The sequence below is a fragment of the Ambystoma mexicanum genome, chromosome 3p (assembly GCF_040938575.1).
Source record: "Ambystoma mexicanum isolate Mex_15411 chromosome 3p, UKY_AmexF1_1, whole genome shotgun sequence".
Lineage (NCBI taxonomy): Eukaryota > Metazoa > Chordata > Amphibia > Caudata > Ambystomatidae > Ambystoma > Ambystoma mexicanum.
The window spans coordinates 756,310,170-756,331,329 of record NC_090925.1 but is presented as its reverse complement, the minus strand read 5'-3'; the positions used below and the strand labels follow the sequence as shown (position 1 = coordinate 756,331,329).

General features: G+C 47.3%; 1 protein-coding gene across 1 annotated transcript in view; it reads left to right on the top strand.

The window, feature by feature from the left end:
* LOC138580811 (active breakpoint cluster region-related protein-like) overlaps positions 1–21,160 on the top strand; it is a 392,929-nt gene that overhangs the window by 131,805 nt on the left and 239,964 nt on the right. The window contains exon 9 of the mRNA XM_069651664.1: positions 2,846–2,958. Coding sequence (XP_069507765.1) covers positions 2,846–2,958 — 113 coding nt within the window. The remainder of the gene's footprint in view (positions 1–2,845; positions 2,959–21,160) is intronic.

The window sequence follows — 21,160 nt, the reverse complement described above, 5'->3', positions numbered from 1 at the left end:
CAGGGGAAGGGAACCACCCTCTGGATCCAAGGACTTCTCCTTGCAAGCGACTATTTTCGTTGGATGTATCTACTTGCTTTAATTTTGAACACTTTTTGGTCAAGCTTAAATCAAAGACACTTTCCTTACACTTCTAATTGTTCATTTCTAGTGTAATGGTCAGATTAGTATGTTTTGGATACAAGGACAGTGCATATAATTTTGACGATGAGACACAGACTGATCTTTAGTTTTAGTTTCCGAGGTAGGGAATCTCTCTTTAGGATAGGGTTAGAGAGGCCGTTATCCAACTATTTTATTTTTAATAAATATGTCTGATGTTGAAAACACTGCCACTTTGTGTCCGCTTCACATTTCTGACCACTCACATGTGGTGTCACGAGTTGAATCGGATTCAGTTGACAAAAACTGAGGATGCCACAAAAGTATAATAGATAATAGCCCAACATATGTTATATCTGGCAAAGAATAGAATAGTAATACTCAGTGCTCCAGATAAGATTTCGACGTGGGAATATTTTACTCCCTATTTTTGACAGTTGGGAGTAAAATGATCTTTTAGGGAGTAAAAACATAAATCCCATTCCCAATGGGAATATTTTATAAATGAGTAAAAATATGTTCAACTGTAAAACAGAAATGTTTTTGTGAGAAATACTTCTTTGGACCAAGTTATTCATGCACAATAAAAGATACATTTGACCCATTCCCTAATTTTAGTTGTTTTCTGAAGGCCTGTAAAACGGTTCCAAATGCAGGGAAAGTGGCAGTGAGTTCCATTGTGAGGCCACAGTGACTGATAAGCTGAAGCTTCCTGCTCTGCTGTGCTTGAATCTTGGCATCACCAGGTGGTGGCTGTAGGCTAAGCATGTTGGTCTGGCGGAGAAGGATTTTGTAATTCTGTGCGACAAGTATGAAGGGGCTGTAATGGAGAGGCAGCAGTGAGTGATGCCGAGAACTTTAAATTTGATGCATTCATGAATCAGGAGCCAATGATCTTATTTCCTGGCTGCTGTGATGTGGTCACGTTTGGAGAGGTCAAGGGCAGCACAGCGGACGTCATAGACCACCTGTAATTTGGTACGGTTCCTTTCTGTAGTCACCGATAATAGGGCATTACAATAGTCTAGTCTTGAGCCGATAATGGCGCGGGAGATAGTGAGGCGGTTGTGTGTGGAAAGAAAAGGTTTTCTGCTGTTAATGAGTTTGACAGTGTGGGCAGCGGAAGATGCGATGGAGGGAACTTGACATGTGATGTTAAGGGTGATGGCGAAGTAAACAGCCAAAGCTTTAACTCCAGGTGAGACATGGTTAGAGAATCCATCTATCGTAAAGGCTTGATAGGCAGGGTTGAGTTTAGAGAGAAGGGTTTGGGTGCTAATGATGAGGATTGCAGTCTTGTCGTCGTTGAGGCAGAGCTGATGGATGCCTTCCAGACTTAGATGGTCTGATAGACGGAGTTGAAGTAATGGAGTCTTGAAGATAGTTGCCAGTGAGGGGGAGGAGGATTTGTGCGTCATCTGCGCAGTTCATGCTGGTGATGCTGTGCAAGTCCAGGTTGTTAGAGAGGGGTCGGGTGTTTATGTTGTAGAGAGTAGGTAAGACACAGGAGCCTTCTGGGATGTCACACAAGACTGGAGAAGGCTGAGAGACAGAGTTTCCAGCGAAGACTCGGGCAGACCTGTTAGCGAGAAACGAGTTGATCTAGTTGGTGGCTTTGGGAGAGAAGTTGGCAGCAAAGGTAAGGTGATGGCAGAGGGTTTGGTGGTTGAAGAGATCGAAGGAAGTGGAGAGGTCTAGTAAGAGAAGAAGGGCGGATTTCACAGAGTCTCTTATGTCGTCTAGCTGATTCTTCAGGTCTAGCAGGGTGGATTCAGTTCTGTAACCTGGGTGGAAGCCGGACCGGCGTAAGCTGAGGATTTTGTGTTGCTCCAGATAGTCTTGTATCTGGAGATAGGCTGCACAGTCTAGGATATTTTGGAGGATGATGATGAGACGGTAGTTGGAAGGAATGGATGGATCAAGTGAGGGCTTTTTAAGGAGGGTTAGATCCAGGCTTCTTTGAGAATGGTGGGTACGGAAACAAGATGTAAAGGATGAGTTGATAATGGCACTGGTGATGGGTGATAGGGCTTCTGCAGTCTTTGATGGCTGTAGCAGGTCAAAGGTCTCCTTTGCAGCGTGACGGTTTGAGGCCTTTGATAAGCTTAGTTGTTTCAGGTAGGTGATAGGGCAAATGTTGAAAGGGGGAGGAGGATGGGGGTGAGGCCAAAGAATTTTATTCAGGAGGGTGTCTTGGATATTGCCACACCAAGTGTCATCTTTGATGAGGTCAGTAGGAGGGGAGGCAGGTGTTCCTTTTCCTCTCCAAATTCCTGGGTTGCAGGTCAAAATCTTTTAACATTCTTAAAGGTCACCATCATTTTAAAGCTCAAACTAAAGTGTGTCTAAGTATTGAAATCCTACTTCATGCAAAGCATATGTATTGCTCTAATAATCTTTTATTTGAAAACAAATGTAGAATAGCACCCCATGCATGAAAATGGCCCCAAATGTTTTTAGAACACCATTAACCGCTCAGAATTTAATTTATAGAAGTAGAACATTGTGTTTCTTAGGTAGAACAAAATGGAAAATAAATAAACATAATGCAGTCTTTAGGACAAGAACCAAAGGAGGAAAACAATGGGATAATGAAGTGTTACTGCAAGGAGACCCATCACACTAGAGCCCCTCAAATTCACCTGCATTCTGCATTCTGTAATTTGAAATCTTTGTATGTGTTATTTTGAACTCGAAATCTTGGCTGCTGATGATTCCATTTCTCCCTCTGGTTTTCCTCCAGAAACGCTGCCTGGTGAAGGACGGATTCCTCACTGATGTTTCAGACGGAAACCGCAGGTTGCGCCATCTTTTCCTCTTCAGTGACCTACTGCTTTGCACAAAACTCAAGCCAGGGTGAGTGGGATCTGGCCTTGTGCTAGCAAAAGTGAGCAAGGCATGTCCTAAGTCAAGCTAGTGTGAGAGAGATCTGCTCTTGGAGCAGCCAAGGTGAGTGAGATCAGGCATGGTGCCAACAGGCTGAGGGATTATTATCCAAGTGCCTCAAGGAAGAGTGAGGTCTACCTCGATCCCAGTCAGCTGGGACATGCACTGGTGGCAACATAGTGAGTGGTGGCTTTCTCTGGCTGTCAGAGTGAGTAAAATCTACATCAGCAAAGTAGAGTGGTAACTGCCTGGTTCAAGCTATGGAGTCACGTGTTTACCCTAGTGGCTGCCAGTGTTAGTGTAAGGCCTTGCCAAGTGCCATCCAGAAGGTGAATGAGACTTGCCCAAAGCTAGCAAGAACAAGTGTGGTCTACCTGGGTCCCACCATTGTGGATGTGCCTCTCGGCAGCCAGGGTGCAGGGTGAGGGTGACTTTCCCTGATCCCAGCCAGGCTCTGTGTCACTCTCCTGTTGCCATCCAAGTTGACTGAGACCTGGCTTCTATCACTGATTGGATGATGGAGACGTTCCATGGTACTGGCTAAGGTGAGAGTGGTAGAAGCAGGTATGCTGAGTGAGAGTGTTCACGCCGGAGTGAGATTGTCCTGCCATGTTGCCAGCCAGAGTGAGCAAGACTTGGTCAGTGATAACAAGTATCAAGCCATCTCCCATCAAATGGGGGTCGGGCGTGTTAAGTGAAGCAAGAGCCATCAATGCCTTATGGAAGGGTTGACATAGTTAAACCCATCAGTGTCCTTTGGGAAATGGGGAAGGACAAATTAGGCTTGAGAAAACTCATCAGTGGCCATTGGGTGAAGGAGTGGACCTAATTGGGATTGGATAACCTAGCAATGTCCCAGTGGAAGGAGGGGATAATTTTGCAATACTGTATATGTGGTCAAAACCATATATGTCAAAACGTCACATAGAGCAGGAGCCAACTATGTGGAATCTGGTGAAACCCATCAACGTATGTATCTTTCTTGTATAGAGTGTTAATTGGCTTTCTGGCTGCTTCAAAGCATTATAGGGGAGAGAAAAAAAAGAAAGAAGGAGGTGGGAATAGGATGGAGCAAAGGGGAGAGAAGGACTGTGGTTGGAAGAGAAATCAGGGGATGATAGGGAAACCGAAACAGAATCAGACAGTGAGTTGGAAGTTAGAGAGAAGGGGTCTAGGACATAGATCCCAGGCATGCAGTTCTGTCCCTCATTCGTCTGCAATGTTGGCTGACAGACTTTTGCAGTTCCTTTGGTCTGACCTTGATTAATGCATTTGCATTGAGAGTCCAGAGATGCTAAAGTAGGTTTCCTATGTTAAGAGGGGGCTGCCGCCATACTTGTAGGTAACTTTCATCAATACTCCATAGAGAAGAGGATTGAATGTTAGATCTAGGAAAACTAATCTGTGTCTCACAGAAATTGGGAGAGGTCATATTGGGGCTAGGTAAATTCATACATTTCTCTTTGAATGATGTGACCATGGTACCCGTGCTTATGTTTATCACTGTTCTAGGGGTCTGGGGAGGCTATGTTATTTGTGGATCCATTTATGCCACATAGAGAAGAGGCAGCATCTGTGTTAGATGTTTCTAATCTCCATTGTATTTATTTATGTTATTTATTGTGCATTTGTAAGGCGCTTATACATAAGTATATTGTGTATCAAAGCCCCCACAGAGCAACAGGGAGGGAACATGGGAGCGAAAGGCAAATATAACAACAATGAAGAATGAAGGCAAATATAACAACAATGAAGAATGAAGGCAAATATAACAACAACGAAGAATGAAGGCAAATATAACAACAATGAAGAATGAAGAAAGGCCATATGAGCATTCAGAGCGTGTAAGTGCAGAGCCAAAGAAGGGAGGAGGGAAGTGGGGTGAGTTCTAGGAGGTCACTTGGTGAGAATGGTCAACTGCCACTGCTATAAGTGCAGACCTGTGAGATAGCACAGGCACTGGGCGCCCAAAGGCAAGTGCTGGGAGTGGTCAGAGGCTGAAGACGGGTGGGGGAGCGGTGGAAGACCAGGACCAGAAGGATACATAAGGTCACCAATCTCAGCTACTGTGGCGTTTAGCAAGGGAGTGGGAGGGGAAGGAGGTAGAGAAAAAGAAAGTCTTGAGAAGCTTCCGGAATTTGAGGAGATCCGGCTCAAGGCAGAGAGAAAGGGGGAGGCTGTTCCAGAGGAGGGAGCCAGCTGAGGATAGAGATAAGCCACTAGCTCGTTGTTTGGAGAAGCGATTAACACACAAGGAGGAGCGTAAAGATGTGGAGAGAGAGTATTTGATGAGAGCAAAATGTAAATAGCATGGTCCCCGGCCCCAGACAGCCTTATGGATGATGCAGAGGGATTTGAATTCGATCCTTGCTCAAATCGGGAGAAAATGGAGAGATTTTAGGGCTGGAGAGATACAGTCTCTGGGCTTGAGGCCAAGGATAAGACTCGCCGCCCTATTCTAGATAAGCTGGAGGAGACATAGAGAGTAGGAGGGTAGATTAAGGAAGACGCTGTTGCAGTAGTCCAGTCTGGAGCGTACCAGAGCTCTAGAGACATAGAGCTTCTGGGGGGAAGTGAGGAAAGGAAGGATTCCTTTGAGGAAGTGGAGTTAAAAGTGGGCCTTCTTGGCAAGGTGTTAGGAAAGATTTCCATTTTATGTGTAATTTTTCCTCCAGTTGTGTACCCCCCCCCCCAACTTGTTGCTGCTGTTATACACCATAGTCTGACTTTGCTAGTGGAGCACAGCCTTCAGCTCCACTCCCCTGGGTTTTTCGCTCACTTTATTATGGGGAAACTGACATGCCCTTAAGGACAGTCAGTACTGGGAGACTTTGTTTCCCTTAGTCCTTGTCAATGTTGCAACTTTTTTTCAACATTTTGCAAGTGCACAATGTACCTTACAGTATAGTTCACTTGAGTCTTCCTGTCATTTCTAAAGGCCCTAGATGCTCTCAAAGGATTATTTGGGAGAAGTGCAGATGTGCTTTGGACAGGGCTGGTGGCAGCTTCTCTTTTCATCAATATTTAACCCTTTCCTGCCGGTAAACCGCACTTACCACGTTTGGTACGAATAGGTGGCCTGGCTACAAAATGGCCATGCCACAAGGTTCTTTGTCCTGTCCTTTGGCCATCTTGCCCCTTCACCTTCCCCAGGTCAAGCCAACCCGGGTCAGTCCTTATTTGGGCATGCATTCCTCCACGAAACGCCAAGCTTTCGCTGGCTTCTGCATACCTTGTGTGTGTGCTTCCAGGATGTGTGTTGGAATGTGTGGTTACAAAACACATCCTGGGTGCCGCAGAGTCTGATGTGCTGTGAATGCCTGGGACCACTGTGGTCCATGTTTGGTCCATGTATGGTGTGCCTGTATGTGAGCAGATCTCCCATTGGTTGCTCTTCGTTTTGGCGCAAAGGAAATTCTGGATAAGAGAAGGCTTACACCCATACCATGCCGATCTCTTGAGTTCTCACTGAACGAAGGATAGAATCCAAGTAGCCAGAAACTATGAAGCCCAGTCGAGGGACTGCTGGTGACCCACTGGAAGGTTTGACACCCTGAGCAAGCTGTTGTCCCTGTGGACCCCTCTGCATCTGATCAAACTAGAAGGTCTGCGAAGGCACTTCGACCCATTAGAATAGTGGGACTAACTATTCTCGGCACCTTCATCAAACCATGCAAGTAAGCCTTCTCGGAAGTGTCCCTGGGCCAACCAGTGGGCTCACCAGCTTGCGCATGACCTTTGCTCTTATACTGCTGCCGTTTTGAGGAGATACTTGAAACTTGGCCCATTGCAATCTCTGTGTTCATGGCACTCTCAAGCCGGATTTCTTACACTTGGCATTCCCAGGTCTGGAGTAAAGAGAGCACGCCCGAACCGGAGTACACGCGGTTACTGTGTCGCCCAGCCGTGGTGACAAACTTTGCAGGTGCCTTGCAGCTGTTCCCCTCTGTGCCCTGAAGCCTGCTACAGTGGAACTGGTCTGACCCATCCACCAGGAGCAGAGAAATCGCCACTGTCCCATTGGGGAATCAGCACTGTAACTTCGCTGCTGAAAGCTGCACAGCAGCAGTATTGCCGCATTTGAACCTGCAACCGAAGTGGACTCGACTGCCGAAGTTTGGTCCGAAGTGCGCCAGGGGTCGGTGAGTAATTGCAACCCTAGCGCATCCATGAATCAAAGGGTTGTCCTAGGGGATGAAAAACAATGGGGGAGAACCCTCTTTTTTGTGAGGGGGCCTGGCTCTAGAGGGTTAGATAAGAGTAGAAAAAGAAGGGTTAGAGTCAAAGGCTACCCTAGTCATGGGCGTGGGTGGGGAGGTAACCTAACTAGTAGCAGTTGAGCTAGATACTTGCTAGCTCAGATAGAGATCAGCAAGAGCTAAAAAGTATGGTTCAGTTTATCAACAGGAACAAGTTTAATTCGACATAACATGAGAGACATGAATACATAAATAGGCAAGTGCCTTTAGGTAGCACGTTTAGTATGCATATCAAAATACATCGTGGTATACATGGGAGTGGGTTAGTAGCAAAAGTGACAATTATTTCTTGTATTGCTGAAAACAAATCATGTAGCAATACGCTAACATTGTCGACACATTAATTGATGGTGTTTCTGGTTCGGTGCGTGGTAGACAGGAGCAGTGGCTGTTAAGATTGAGTAGCGCTGCTCTGGGGCACCAAACTGTCTTCAGGACAAAGATTTATGGTCTAGACGCTGTTGCAGAGGAAGAACTTGTTCCTAAGGGTTAAAAACTGGAATTAGTTAAAATGGTGATCTACTGGTGCCAGTGAATGGAAACTGCAAAAGATGGTGACCTACCAGGGTTATTTCGTACACGACATGGCAAAAGGTTTAGTGTAGTCCAGCTGCTGGTAGTTAGTACGGCTGGGGGCGGTCTGCAACGTCAGACAGCAGAATCTGATAAAGGAAGCATTGTCCGTTGGATACTGTTTGGTGCGTGACAATTCAGATAATAATGGTAGAGATGCCTGGTTATTTAAGCTGGTGGAGTATCAATCATAGATGGCGGTTGGTCCATGACAATTCCGATAATAATGGTAGTGATGCCTGATTATTTAGGCTGGTGGAGTGTCAATCCTAGATGGTGGTAGGTCAGTGACCATTAACGGATGGTGGAGGACATTACCATTCAAAAAATGAATCCGTGAAATTGCGTGAAAAATGCCAGGTGGATCACTGCAATACTTGCAGTGGAGGGACAGCGGTCCGCGGTGAATCAAGGAGGTAATTATGAGCCCTTTGCTGTGCCTTGTAGTGGTGTACTCAAGGTGTCTAAAAGGTGACTATGGAGAAAGTGCGCGATCACATGCAGCTTGGCCTGGCAACTACTGGAGAGGCCTATGGTGGTCACGGTGGATAAAGTCACAGTGCGCATAACGGGGTTGGAAAAGGATTTAACCCGAGCGTGTGGATACGGCAAAACGCTTACCTCTTAGACGGAGTTGTGTCAATGGGAAGGATCTCAGTCTTGCTGGCATTGAGGCAGAGATCATTGGAGGCACACCAGGACTGGATGGCAGATAGGCAGTCAGGAATGATGGAAGAAGTAAGGAGAGTATCAGAGGGAAGTTTGAATAAGAGTTGTGTGTCATCTGAATAACACTGAAAGTGAGTGGAGAAAGTGGAAATTAGGTTTGCAAGCAGAGCAAGATAGACATTAAAAAGCCAAGGAGAAGGTCTGGAGCCCTGGATGATGCTGCAGGTGGAGATAGAGGTGGGGGAGGAGAAGGAGCCAAGAATAACCTAGAAGGACGGTCATGAAGGAAGGAAGTCAGCAAGTCCGGTGCCCGCCTCGAGATACCTAGGGTATTGTGGAGTCGTTTTATGAGGATGCAGTGGCTGACCTTGTCAAATGCAGAGAAGAGATCAAGTAGAATGAGAACAACTGGAGGATTAGAGTCAAGCGATGCAAGCAGTTATTCACGAGTGTTCAGGAGAGCAGTTTCCGAGACTCTGGATGCTCAAAATCCAGACTGATGGTCGTGTAAGCAACCGACAAGCTCAGTGTGCTGGGTCAGTTGGGGGAAGACCAACTTCTCCAAGAGGTTCCCAAGGAAGGTGGTGATAGAGATGGGGCGGTAGTTAGCCAGACAGGAGGAGTCGGTGGAAGGCGTTTTTGGGAGGGGGCGCACAAGAGAGTGCTTGAGGGAAGAGGGGAAAGACCCAGAAGTAAGAGTGTGATTGCAGAAATCAGCAAGTGCAGGGGCAAGGAAAGCAATATTGTACTTAAAAGTTCTAGTGGAACAGAGGGAGATCTGTTTAGAGGAGACCTTCATAGAGCGGACAACTCTAGTGACCTCATCCGATGTGATAGGAGAGAAGGAGAAGAGAGTGGATGAGGGAGGATGGGAGGCCATAGGTGGCAGGGGGCTGGGAGGAGCAGAGGGGGAATAGGAAGAGAGAGTGCTCAGGATGTCCTGAGTTTTTGCAATGAAGTGTGTGGCCAATGCATTGCAGAGGGCCTGAGCGGGAAGAGGCGAGGTGCAGACTGTGGAAGGATTGTCTAGTTCCTTGCAGATTTGAAAGATTTCAGCTGTGTTATTGGAAGCACCAGAGATGCTAGCGTGGATGTGGGCCCTTTTCTTGGAGCGAATGGAGAATCGTCACTGGAGAAGGCGGCAGGCCAGTTTGTCAGAGAGTGAGCCTGAAGTCTGCCACTTTCGTTCTGCAGCACTGCACTTGAGTTTCAAGGCTGCAAGTTCAGAATCGTACAAGGTGTTACACTTGGTGGCATGTTTCAGGCGGATCCTCATGACTGGGGCAAGAATGTCGAGTGTGTTAGTGATGGCAAGATGGAGGTTGCTGAGAGCACAGTCCGAGGTAGAGTCTGTCGTGGGAGGGGAGTGAAGGATGAAGGTAGATGCGAAGGCAGCAGCTGACACTCGTTTCATCGGGCGGATGTCCATGAACAAGGATGGCAGAGCAGGGGGAGGTGCGGTCAGATGGCAAAGAGGACCCAGGTGAGAGGAGAGGAGGGAGCGATCTGACCAGGAGAGTGGGGTGGTGAGTGGGGTGGAGAGCAGATGGAGAGGGAGAGCGAGGTGCAGAGGTCACAGAAGACAGTGGACGCTGTGATAGAGGAGTCAAGGTGGATATTGAAGTCACACAGCAGAAGGAGTTTAGAGGTAGATGTGAGTGTAGAGGAGGAGAACGCAGCCCATTCTGAGAGTAACAGGGTGGCAGAGCCAGCTGGCCTGTATATAGTGGCAATGGTCAGGGAGGAAGTGGGAGAGATGGCCAGCTTGCAGACCAGGCTCTGGAAGGAGGAGTATGGCTGGGTGGGTATGAGGGGGACCGCACTGTGATTTCAGGGGTCGTAGTCCCCCACTCAGGGAAGATCAGGGCAACCTCACTGCCAGCACGGTTAGGGCAGGGCTTGGAGATGATCTTGTAGCCATCAGGGAGAAGGGTGTCAAAAGCAGTGTCTGGATTTTCACAACATTCCAAGTCGGTGGCAGGGAAGTGATGACAGAGCAAACCAAGCTCTGTCCCTGACAAGGCCTACAAGCACTGGAAAGGCTACATAAATGCAGCAAATACTTATTGGAAAGCACTCAGAGACAAGTACGGTATGCTGAGACAGGGTACTGACCGGTAAAATGCAGGCAAAATCGAGAAGGATGGTGAACCGGGGCGGCTGTGCAGGCTGGCCGGACTGAAACACGGCGTAGTGGGAATAGATGCCGGATACAGGGAAGCACAGCTCCGCTGCGTGATCGCCGAGAAACAGAGGTGAGCACCCCATCCGGTGGGGTGGACAGAAGCTGGGCTGTGCCCTGGGGCTCAGAAGCCGGGACCAGAGGGATCAGGGCTGGCCGGGTCAGGTCAGGGCGCAGAGGCCTGCTAGCACAGGGACACCCGCAATTGGAGGGAGGTGGCTATGGCAGGCCTCACCACGGTCGGTCGGCCCAGAGGAAGCAGCCTGAACAAGCAGAGGCACACAAACCAGGAGTCCCACCTGGGATTGTGCCATCGGGGCCCCTCGGGTGGGTTCCCGCCAACTTGCCCCGGTTCAGAGCCCATAATCCGGCAGCACAGAGAGGACCGAAGAGATCCTGGACGTGAGGTGGCAAATCCAGATTCCATACCTAGACCCCGCCAGGAGGCCCTGCAATTAATACCTTTCAGCGGGATCCCCCCATCCGAAATATACACTGTACACCACTAACTGGAGGAATAATTGGCCGTAACACTCAACACGTGGAGAGGGAGGAGGGGCTCGGGGGTACACTGGCTACAAACCTGCTTCAAAGCACAGGAGACACGCAATCAGCAGCAGTCCTAACCTGAAGAGGGAACCATGGGCAAACTATACAAATTTCGGTGGAAGAAAAACAGGGCGTCTTTTGCACAGTTAACAGGAGGCTCCTGCATAACAAAAGTAACAGCTCAGCCGCAACTCCACCAAAACCCTGAAGGCCCCTGGGGCAAACATAACACCCATTCAGTCATGCACAGTGTGATAAATGTGACCAATGCCGGGGGGCAAGGGGAAAGGAACCCCCAATAAGCGGGCCAAGACAACACCCCTTCGAAATAGCACAATTCAATGCTGCTGGTCTAAACATTTGGATACCCACTACCACCCCCAGCAGCCCCCATCCTGGGAGCCACAGGAGTATATGGAGGACAGGGCTGACCTATCATGGCAGTTTCCAAAGTAGACCTGGAGGCCTGCTTCAACTAATTCCAAGACAGACTCACCACTACCTTTCAGACACTGTTTACAAACTTCACCACAGAGGTGAAGCAAGCCCTTAATGAGATGAAAAAAAGATTGTAACACAAGAACGCATGAAGACCACAGAAAGGGCACTCCAGGAGGTGGTGGAGGATAGCAGGAGAACAGATGAAGCCTTGGAAGACCTAGCGAGGGTCTCCCGTAATGTAGCGCAGCAGTGCGAGGTCCTGGAAAATAGATCCCACAGATCGAAGATACGCCTTCGGAACCTGCCAGAAACAGTGGGAGACATGAGACATGAGCTCAAAAACGTCATATGGTCAATCTCCCCCTGACCGGTACTCAAGGGAAAAATGTGGCTTTTGGCCATGAACGATGCGTGGGCATCGCTACGTGGGGAGGAATCAGGCTTCACATTTTATTCACACGTACACAAGTCCTTCTCCAAGATCAACTCTATTTGATAATCTGTTACACTAATGGGGAATATCACAGAAATAGAACTCAGATCACGCCCCCATAACAGTGACAATATAAATCAGGCAAAAAAAAACTGTCCCTGGAGATGGGGTTTTCAAAACGGGGTACTCGTGGACCCAGTGTTGCAGGATGAACTGGAACTTAAAATAAAAGAATACTTCACTTTGAACATCTGTCCTGATATGGAGGAAAGCACGGTATGGGACGCCTTCAAGGCAGCATGTAGGGGTAACCTGATAGCAATGGCGGCCCGCCAGCGAAAGCAGAGGAGAGTCCTAGAGGTAGAAATAGAACAAGAACTATAGGCAGTACTGTTGAAAATGGATACTAACTCAGGGGTTAAGCTCTGAAAACAATACAGGAGTATCAAAGGAAAACTTGATCTCCTCCAAACAAGGAGAGCTGTGAAAAGCCTGCGATGGACGTGCCAAAAGTACTGCATAAATGCTAATAAGGCTGACCGTCTCGTAGATAGGCAACTTAAACTAAAGGCGGCATCGGAATCGATTCAAGCGATCGTAGATCCCTACGGGATCAGGGGGACTACGACCCCTGAAATCACAGCGCAGTTCACCAGCTTTTATTCCACGCTATATCAATCGGGCTGCCTGGCCCCTACAAAGGGCATATCTGCAGTCGGTGCCACTGTCCAGGATCACTCCTGAGGAGCTGGATGCACTAGAGGCATACATCACAAAAGAAAGAAGTGATACACGTGATCAGAAACCTCCCCCAAAATAAATCCCCAGGCCTGGACAGCTTCCTAGGCGTATTCTATAAAACATTCTAATCGGTCTTGGCCCCCCAGTTGACCCAATTATACAATTCCTCCAGTAAGAGAGGCCATATTACCCCAACAGTGTAGGAGGCAAAACTGGTCCTTTTTCCTAAACCAGCGAAGGAATAAAACACCCTGCGGGTCCTACCACCCAATCACCCTCATAAACACTGACGCTAAAATCTACACAGAAATATTGGCCAATAGGCTGGATACAATTCTGCCAAAATGAATATATCCAGAACAGGCAGGATTTATCACGCAACGACACACACATGAGAACATCCCGAGAGCATGTCACCTCATAGAAAAAGTTGCATTGAAAAAGGTCCTGGCTGTCCTCCTCTAATTAGATGCGGAAAAAACGCTTGACAGAGTCAAATGGTCCTTTTTATTTGAGACCATGGATAAGATGGGGTTTGGACCCACTTTCCTGAGCAAAGTCCATGCGAATTATAAAAATCCACTGATCAGACGTTCCATCAACAATCATCTATCCCAAACAGTCCCGCTGAGCAGAGGCACCAAACAGCGATGGCCCCTTTCACCACTGCTATATGCCATACACCTGGAACCCTTTCTAGCTAGAATAAGATCCACCGGGCCCATCCAAGGTATATCATCCTTTTTTCAGGGAGGGTAGACCATAAAATAATGGTCTATGCGGACGACATGCTCCTCACACTGACGGATCGTGAGGATTCGCTTCCAGCAGTAACGCAGGAACTTGCTGCTTTTGGCGTGGTAGCAGGGTTAAAAATGTATATCAATAAATCCAAAATCTTAAACTTGTCATTTGAAGGAGAAGGCTTAAGGTGCGCTAAAGCAGCCACGAGTTTCAGGTGGGTCATGGGGGGCATAGAACTGTTGGGGATTACCTTAACATGGAACCTGACGGAACAATATAGCGCAAACTATACATCATTGCTGGCAACAACTAAACAGCAACTCCGTACTTGGGGTCCGATTTCAGTCTCATGGCTGAGTCGAGTCAACACAATTAAGATGGTCATACTCCAGAAAATTCCTTTATTACTTTCAGACACTCCCAATCCATGTTCTGCACTCCTTTTTCTGGACACTCAATAGAATGATCGCTTCCTTCATCTGGAACAATAAGCCCCCAAGAATAGCTCTAAAGACACTGATGCCCCCCACATGCAAGGGGGGCTGGGCCTCCTGAACTTTCTATGATATTACTAAGAAGCCCAACTCCGGGTCACTAAAGACTGGTTTTCCCAAACATTGGGCAAAAGGTGGATCCAAATGGACCCCGTTCGCTGAAATCCTATGGCTACCCAAAGAAGAGCGACCACAAAATATGCACAAAAGCACAATCACAAAATTAGTCGAGGACAATGGGATAAGGCAGTCCTACTCCACTGAATTACCTCCTTCCGGTCCCCCTTCTCCCTGATATTCCATAATCCGCAATTCACTACAGGTCTTGACAAAGGCTCCTTCCCTCGCTGGAAATTGACAGGTTGTGAAAAATTGAGGGACATGTTTCAAGGGCACAAAATAAAATCGTTTGATCAATGTAAACATGAACTAGCCCTAAAGGAAGACCATAGATGGCAATATTCTCATGTACAGCATTAGTTAATGGCGCCTCCCAATAAGTAAGCAGCAACGTGATCCCTCAAAGCATTTGAAAACTTTCTGGTTTCAGACCCCGGGGACAAAAACCTAATATCCACCCTATACTAAGAGATAACTCCTCTTCCAATGTCCACACATACAAACGCGAATGGGAAACCACACTGGGAGATCCAGTCTCAGATGATGAATGGGAACAACTTTGGGCCGACATTCCAAAACGTACACAATCGATACAAATTCGGGAATGCTGGTATATGCAAATGACACAATGGCACTATACTCCTGAACACCTACATTAAATGAATCATAACATCTCCCCGAAATGTTGGAGCGATTGTGGGCGTATGGGGAATCGGCTGCACATATGGTGGAAATGCCCAAAATTGGGAACATACTAGAAACTAATCAATAATAATATTCAATGCATATTCGGAACTCAAACCAAAAGGGGCGCTAAAAAAAGTTTGCTATGTTTAAGGGAACATACTGGCCCCTCGTGGCCGGAATCCAAAAGTAAAGCATATACGATCCTAAGCTTAGCAGCGCTACTGGTCATCGCTCAGAATTGGAAGTCTCCCGTAACCCACAAGAGAATGACTGGATTATCAAGGTCTGGAACTTTGTCTCACTGGAGAGGGTCATATATCTGATACAAGGAGACCAAAATAAATCCAAGCTGGAATGGCAGATGGTATTGTCTTTTCTACACAATGACTACAGAGAGTCCTACTGTCCACAGCAGCTATGCATCTTGGGGATGAATTGAACAATTTAAATATAAGTAATCTTTCCAGGTCAGCACGGTTATAGGTCAAAGTTTCGAATGAAAAGGATCGAATTACAAAAGAGTCGAATCAAAAGGACCGAAAACAAAAGGGTTGATTTAAAAAAAATATATATATATTTTTTTTTTAGGTAAACCCCCCTTTTTTGAGGTAAAAACCACTTTTTTTTCCTATACGGAAACCCCAAAAAATATATATATTTAAAAAAAAAATCGACACTTTTGTTTTAGGTCCTATTGATTCGACCCTATGGCATTTGATCCTTTTGGATTCGAACCTTTGACTGGACACCGGTCAGCACACAAGATAGAGTGTGGGAGGGGACTGGGGTGAATTTCATTTAGGGGTGTATTTTTGGTTTTACTGTTTTTTGTTATATCAACATGCCAATAAAAAGATGTTAAAAAAAAGAAAAAGCAGTGACTGAGCTGGCATTGAACCACGTCTCGGTAAGAGCGAGGATATCGAGGTCAAGGTCTTCAAGAAGGAGGAAGATGTCAGCTGAGTGCTTGATAGCAGAGCAAGCATTACGTGTGGCTAAATGCAGCAGGTTACTGCCTTTCAAGGTTTTCTGAGGAGTATAGGGGCGTGGTACACCACTCAGAGGAGGGGAGGGCAGAGAGAGAGGAAGAAGGAGTAGCAGGTGTAGCAAGGAAGTTGATGAGGGATGGCAAGCGTCGGTCGAAAAGGAGGAAGTTGGGTTGAGGACCTTGAGCCACAATAGTGCCATTGCGATAGACATTAATGATGCACCTGGATGATGAGAAGCCCGCCAAGAGTACTTCCCATCTAGCGCCACCATTAATGGGAGAAGAGGTGAGAGGAGAAAGAGGAGAGATAAGATGAGGGGTCAAAAGTTCTAAGGAGAGGACAGGAAAAAGTATATCAGTGACAAACTGTCTGTAGGTTGCGGTGACATAGGTGTCTGCAATGGGTAGACCCGGGTTAGCAGTCAGGATGTCTTTTTTTACCTTTTTTCTTCCAAACTTCGTGAGGGAGAGAGGACAGGTAATAGAATAGCAGTTGGAGTAAATAGGGGCGATAGTGAGTGCATAGATGTGGCAGAGAGATCAGATGGAAGATATAGGCAGACTGCACAGGCACAAACTGACCAGGTGGCCCAGTAGTCAAGAAAATAGAGAACAGATGCAATAGAAACAAAATACACCAGGATTCAAGTTTACCAAAAGGTACACAATGCAATGCAAATGGGGTGAAAGATGTTGAAAACATACCAGGATTCCATTTTACAAAAGGTATAAAATGCAATGCAAAATGGGGCGAAGAGATGTTGAAAACACACCAGGATTCTAATTTACAAAAGGTACAAAATGCAATGCAAAATGGTATGAAGAGATGTTGAAAACTTTCCAGGATTTGAATTTACAAAAAGGTACAGAAATGCATTAATAATAAAGGATATAGTAGGGCATAGTAAGGCAGAATGGCATAGGCACACGTAGGCTCAATCATTGTGTGAGTTAGTAAAAAGGCCTAACAGTGTCCAGGAAATGATTCACAGGTAGTCTTGGTGGGAGACCACAACTCCAAAGACACAGGTTTGTGGAATTGCTGGCTGCTGGTTGGGTGTTCCATGATGCCGAGTGGTGGTGCAGTGTGACGTGCTGAGGGGGAGATGGAGGGGCCCTCTCGGTCCTCCCAAGCCCGGACAGGCTCAGACAGCAGCCTTACTGAGGAACCTTGTTGAAAGGGGCCGGCTTTTTGCCTGCTGGCACTCAGACTTTGTGCTTTAGGAGTGATGCTGCCCAATCAGAGAGCCGGCTTGCAAGGACATGCATCAACCCTTCTACACGAGGAGGCACACATCTTGTAGGGAATTTTGCAATATTCAATCAGAGAGCTCACTGGCTACAACAATGGTTCAAAAGCATCACTAACACTGCCCAACACACGCCTCCCACTGATCAAGGTGAAGCACTTCCCATAAAATACAGATGGTGCGGAGCGCTCATTACACGGATTCCGATTTCAACCCAAATTGGTATACTAAAGCCCTTCTGGGTTTACCTTGCAAGACAGCACTCATGCATGTCTCCAACTTTCTCTCTAATGCTCACGACTGTGTTGGCCTCAGACGACTTTTACTATGGACTTGGTAGAAGTAGGTTCGGTCAGCCTGAAAACCCACAACCTGAAGTCAAAGGCCTAGGTATTCCGCTGGACTCTGATGTGGGATCTGGACATGCCTAAACCAAGAACATTTTAAGAGACTTCATGATTTCTTATTGAAGGAACCATCTACTGACTGTTTTGCAGTATTGTCATTGCTATTATTATATAACTTTATAGTGCAAACTTAGATCGCAGTGGAGCCATGTACAGATCATAGAGCAAAACATTGGTAGCGAGAACTTAACAAGTCATTGTGACAGAATGGCCATCTGTCAAGAACGGGAGATCCCTAGCATTTTTGATTTTATTAATATACAATGATGAGGGTAGTTCTGTTTCCAAAAGGGGGCTCTGCTAATCAGACCACCTTTCAAAAATGCTCCATGGCAAAATTATACTGCGCCCATGTCCCTTTGTTGGGACAGCCTTCTAGAGCCCTTATTACCAGCCCTGTAGAGCATTTTCAAAGGTCATATGCATTCCTGACAGCTGCTGGAACACAAAAGTACTGCAGGCAAAGCTGGCTTTTAAAACATCTACACGTCTGCTTCAAAATGTAATAACTGTGTACAGTTGTCAGTCTGGTTGCACTTAAATCTTTAAATATAAGCCAAGCCGTGTTGGGGCATGGTGACTACTAAGAGCAGACAACTATACATCCATAGAAATTTGAAATTACTCTAGTGACTTCTCTGAACAGGACTGCAACTGTGATAGCACAGATGTGTATCAGAGACTTCCCTGGGTCCCACCACAACTACCATGTGGAACAATGGCCAGGATGCTGTCTTTCAGACCTCCTACAGTAACACCTCCCTCAAAGGGCCCCGCAACTCTTCCCAGGCGATCTCCTGAGAATGGGATCCTCATAGGCAGCACTAGCATAGCAAAACACACTCACCCCAGGGTGCAGATTACTGTTGTTCTCTTGGAGTCAGCAGCCATGGCAAGGGGACGGAGTTAGAGTAGCCAGATGGGAGAAGTGGGCCAAGAGTGGAGTTGCATCATCTTGGTTTCTGTTAGAGCTCTCTACCACTTCCTGTCCTCCCATTTCATGCTGTATAAGGCACCCTGGGTACGATGACAGAAGGCAACTGTCATTTATTACAACGTTGGACCCCTTACAGCAGGCTTGCTTTCGACACACCCTTGTTCTTTGATTCATCTTTGGACTCTGAAAGAAGGATTCATTGGGTACTCTGTTGGGAGTACAGTCTATTTAAAAGTCCTCTGCCACAGAGGTAAAGACAGAAGCGTCCAAGAGAGAGGAGAGCTCTGCCTCCTTACCATCCCTACGGACGTTAGAGTGACAATGCTGTTGGACCAAGCCCTCTCTGCTGGCTGCGCACTGGAACCAGTATCCTGCTTCCTGTAGGTGAATGTTAGGAAAGATTTCCCAATTGTGGGTAATTTTCCTTCCATGTGGCAACCCCTAAACTTTTTGCTGTTGTTTTCACCATGATCTAGACTTTGCCAGAGAAGTGCAGCCTTCAGTCGCACTCCTCTGGGCTTTCGCTCCATTCTTACGGGGAAACTGACATGCCCTTAAGACAGTCAGTACCGGGAAACGCTGTTTTCCGTAGTTTCTTTATCATGTTGCAGCTTTCATGCAACATGACACAAGAGGGCACTTTAAGCTAAGTTACTGCTCTCTTGGGTCTCTAGACTTCTACAGGCCCTAGATACTCTGCTTGGATTGTAAATGATCGGTGCAAGTGAATCACGGACGGGACTGGTGGCAGTTATCATTTCTTGTGTTTTTGAGCTCCTTTTGGCATTGTAAGCGCGTTTCGTGCGCTTAGCCCAAAATGGTGGCCTGGCTCCCAAAATGGCCAGGCCACGAGGCTCTTTGTCCTGTCCGCTGACGGTCTTGCCCCCTTCACCTCCCCCAGGTCGAGCCGACCCGGGGCCTTCCTTATTTGGGCATGTACTTTCCAGCGAAACACATATGCTTTTGCGGGCTTCTACAGGCCTTGTGTGGGCCTCCAGGATGTGGGCTGGGATGTCTGGTCCCTATACACATCCTGGGTGCCAGAGAGTCTAATGTGGTATGAATGCCTGGGACCACCGTGGTCCGTGATAGGTCCACGTATGGTGTGAGTGTTTGATGAGCGGATCTCCCATTGGGTTCCCTCCGTTTTGGCGCGAAGTGAACCGTGGATAAGAGGGGGCTGGAAACGCCACTACCATGTCGATCTCCTGAGTTCTCATGAACAAAGGAATACAGGAGCCAAGTATCCTGCAACCACGAGGCTGAACCGAGGAATTGCTGGTGACCCGCTGAAGGACTGCTCCTCTGCACTGCTGTCAACTTGTGAAACCCTTTCTACCTCTGATCGAACCAGAAGGCCTGTACTGGTACTTTGACCCTTGGAATAGCGGGGACAGCTATTCTCGGCATCTTCACCATCTCCTGCACATAAGCCTTCAGAAGTGTCTCTGGGCCATCCAGCAGACTGACCAGCCTACCCAGGAGTCTTGCTCTGTAACCGCCGTCAGGTTGTGTTGTATTTCAAGTCCTTGTCACTCTCACACGATTCGTACACTTGGCATTCCCAGGTCTGAAGTGAGTAGTGTACATTTGGCTGAGATACACACAGCCACTCCGTTGCCCTGCTGTGGTAACAAACTGTGCGGGTTCACTGCGTTTGGGACGCCCTCAACTCAACTCTGCTGTTGCAGAATCTACACGACAACGAGGCATCCCCTGCTCCCCTGAACCTGCCAGCACTGAAACTGGCGCGGAGAAGCCTGGGTCTGCTTGCATCGGGGACCGGTGAGTAGCATAGCTAGGAACTGGTCGCCCTCCTGCAGGAGCCCATAGCTTTTCCCCGCTGTGTTAAACAGCACGCCTTTCCGTACTCGCGCTCTGCTTCTGCCCAGAGTGGAGGCTGCGCTTGAGTCGCGGAACTCTGTTCATCTTCTTTTGTGCACCGAACTGAACTGCCTGATTCCCTCGAAGAGTCTCCCCTTTTTGCCCGTTGGCACCAGCGTGTGCAGGTACTTTTGAGCACAAGGCTCCACTCTTCGTAGGGCTTGGACTTCCTTTTAGTTAGGTGCCTCTGAAGGCGGACTGGGTCTAATTATTATTTCGCACTGCCTGTTTTCCTCCCCTTCTAGGTGGACTACACATTTCGTGCATCTAACGCTTTAGACTCGTTTGTATTTGTATATATATTGTATTGGTTTGGTATATGATGGTTTACTACAGTTTTATTGTGATTTCTCGCTACGGTCATTATTGCAAAGGCCTTGGAATAAATGTGTGTATATTTTTAATATAACACCTGTTTGGAGTAATTTGTAAGTGTCCTTGCTTTGTGTGCTCATTGCGGGCTTTCAGTCACCCTCACCCCTCTTGAGACCTAGTCTTGACCGCCGCGATCGCTACCCTGATTGGTCTGGCTTGTCCAGAGGTTACCCTGTTCCAAGTAATTAGGTTGGTCTTCTGAACCTCTGCGCCTCCAGGACAGAGTTCAGAAATCCGTCTTAACAGTGAAGTAGCCCCTTTAAGTGTCAGACAATCTCCTGGAATGAATGTGCAAAATTAAGGACTCGCCTTGTCCCTGGAGACACTGGATTGGGACTCTTAGCAACCCAGAAGTCATAAAACAGCTTGGGCCCTGAGTCTCGCATTGAATCTCTTGTGAGATACATCATCTGCATGTCCCAACCATTTCTGTGCCATG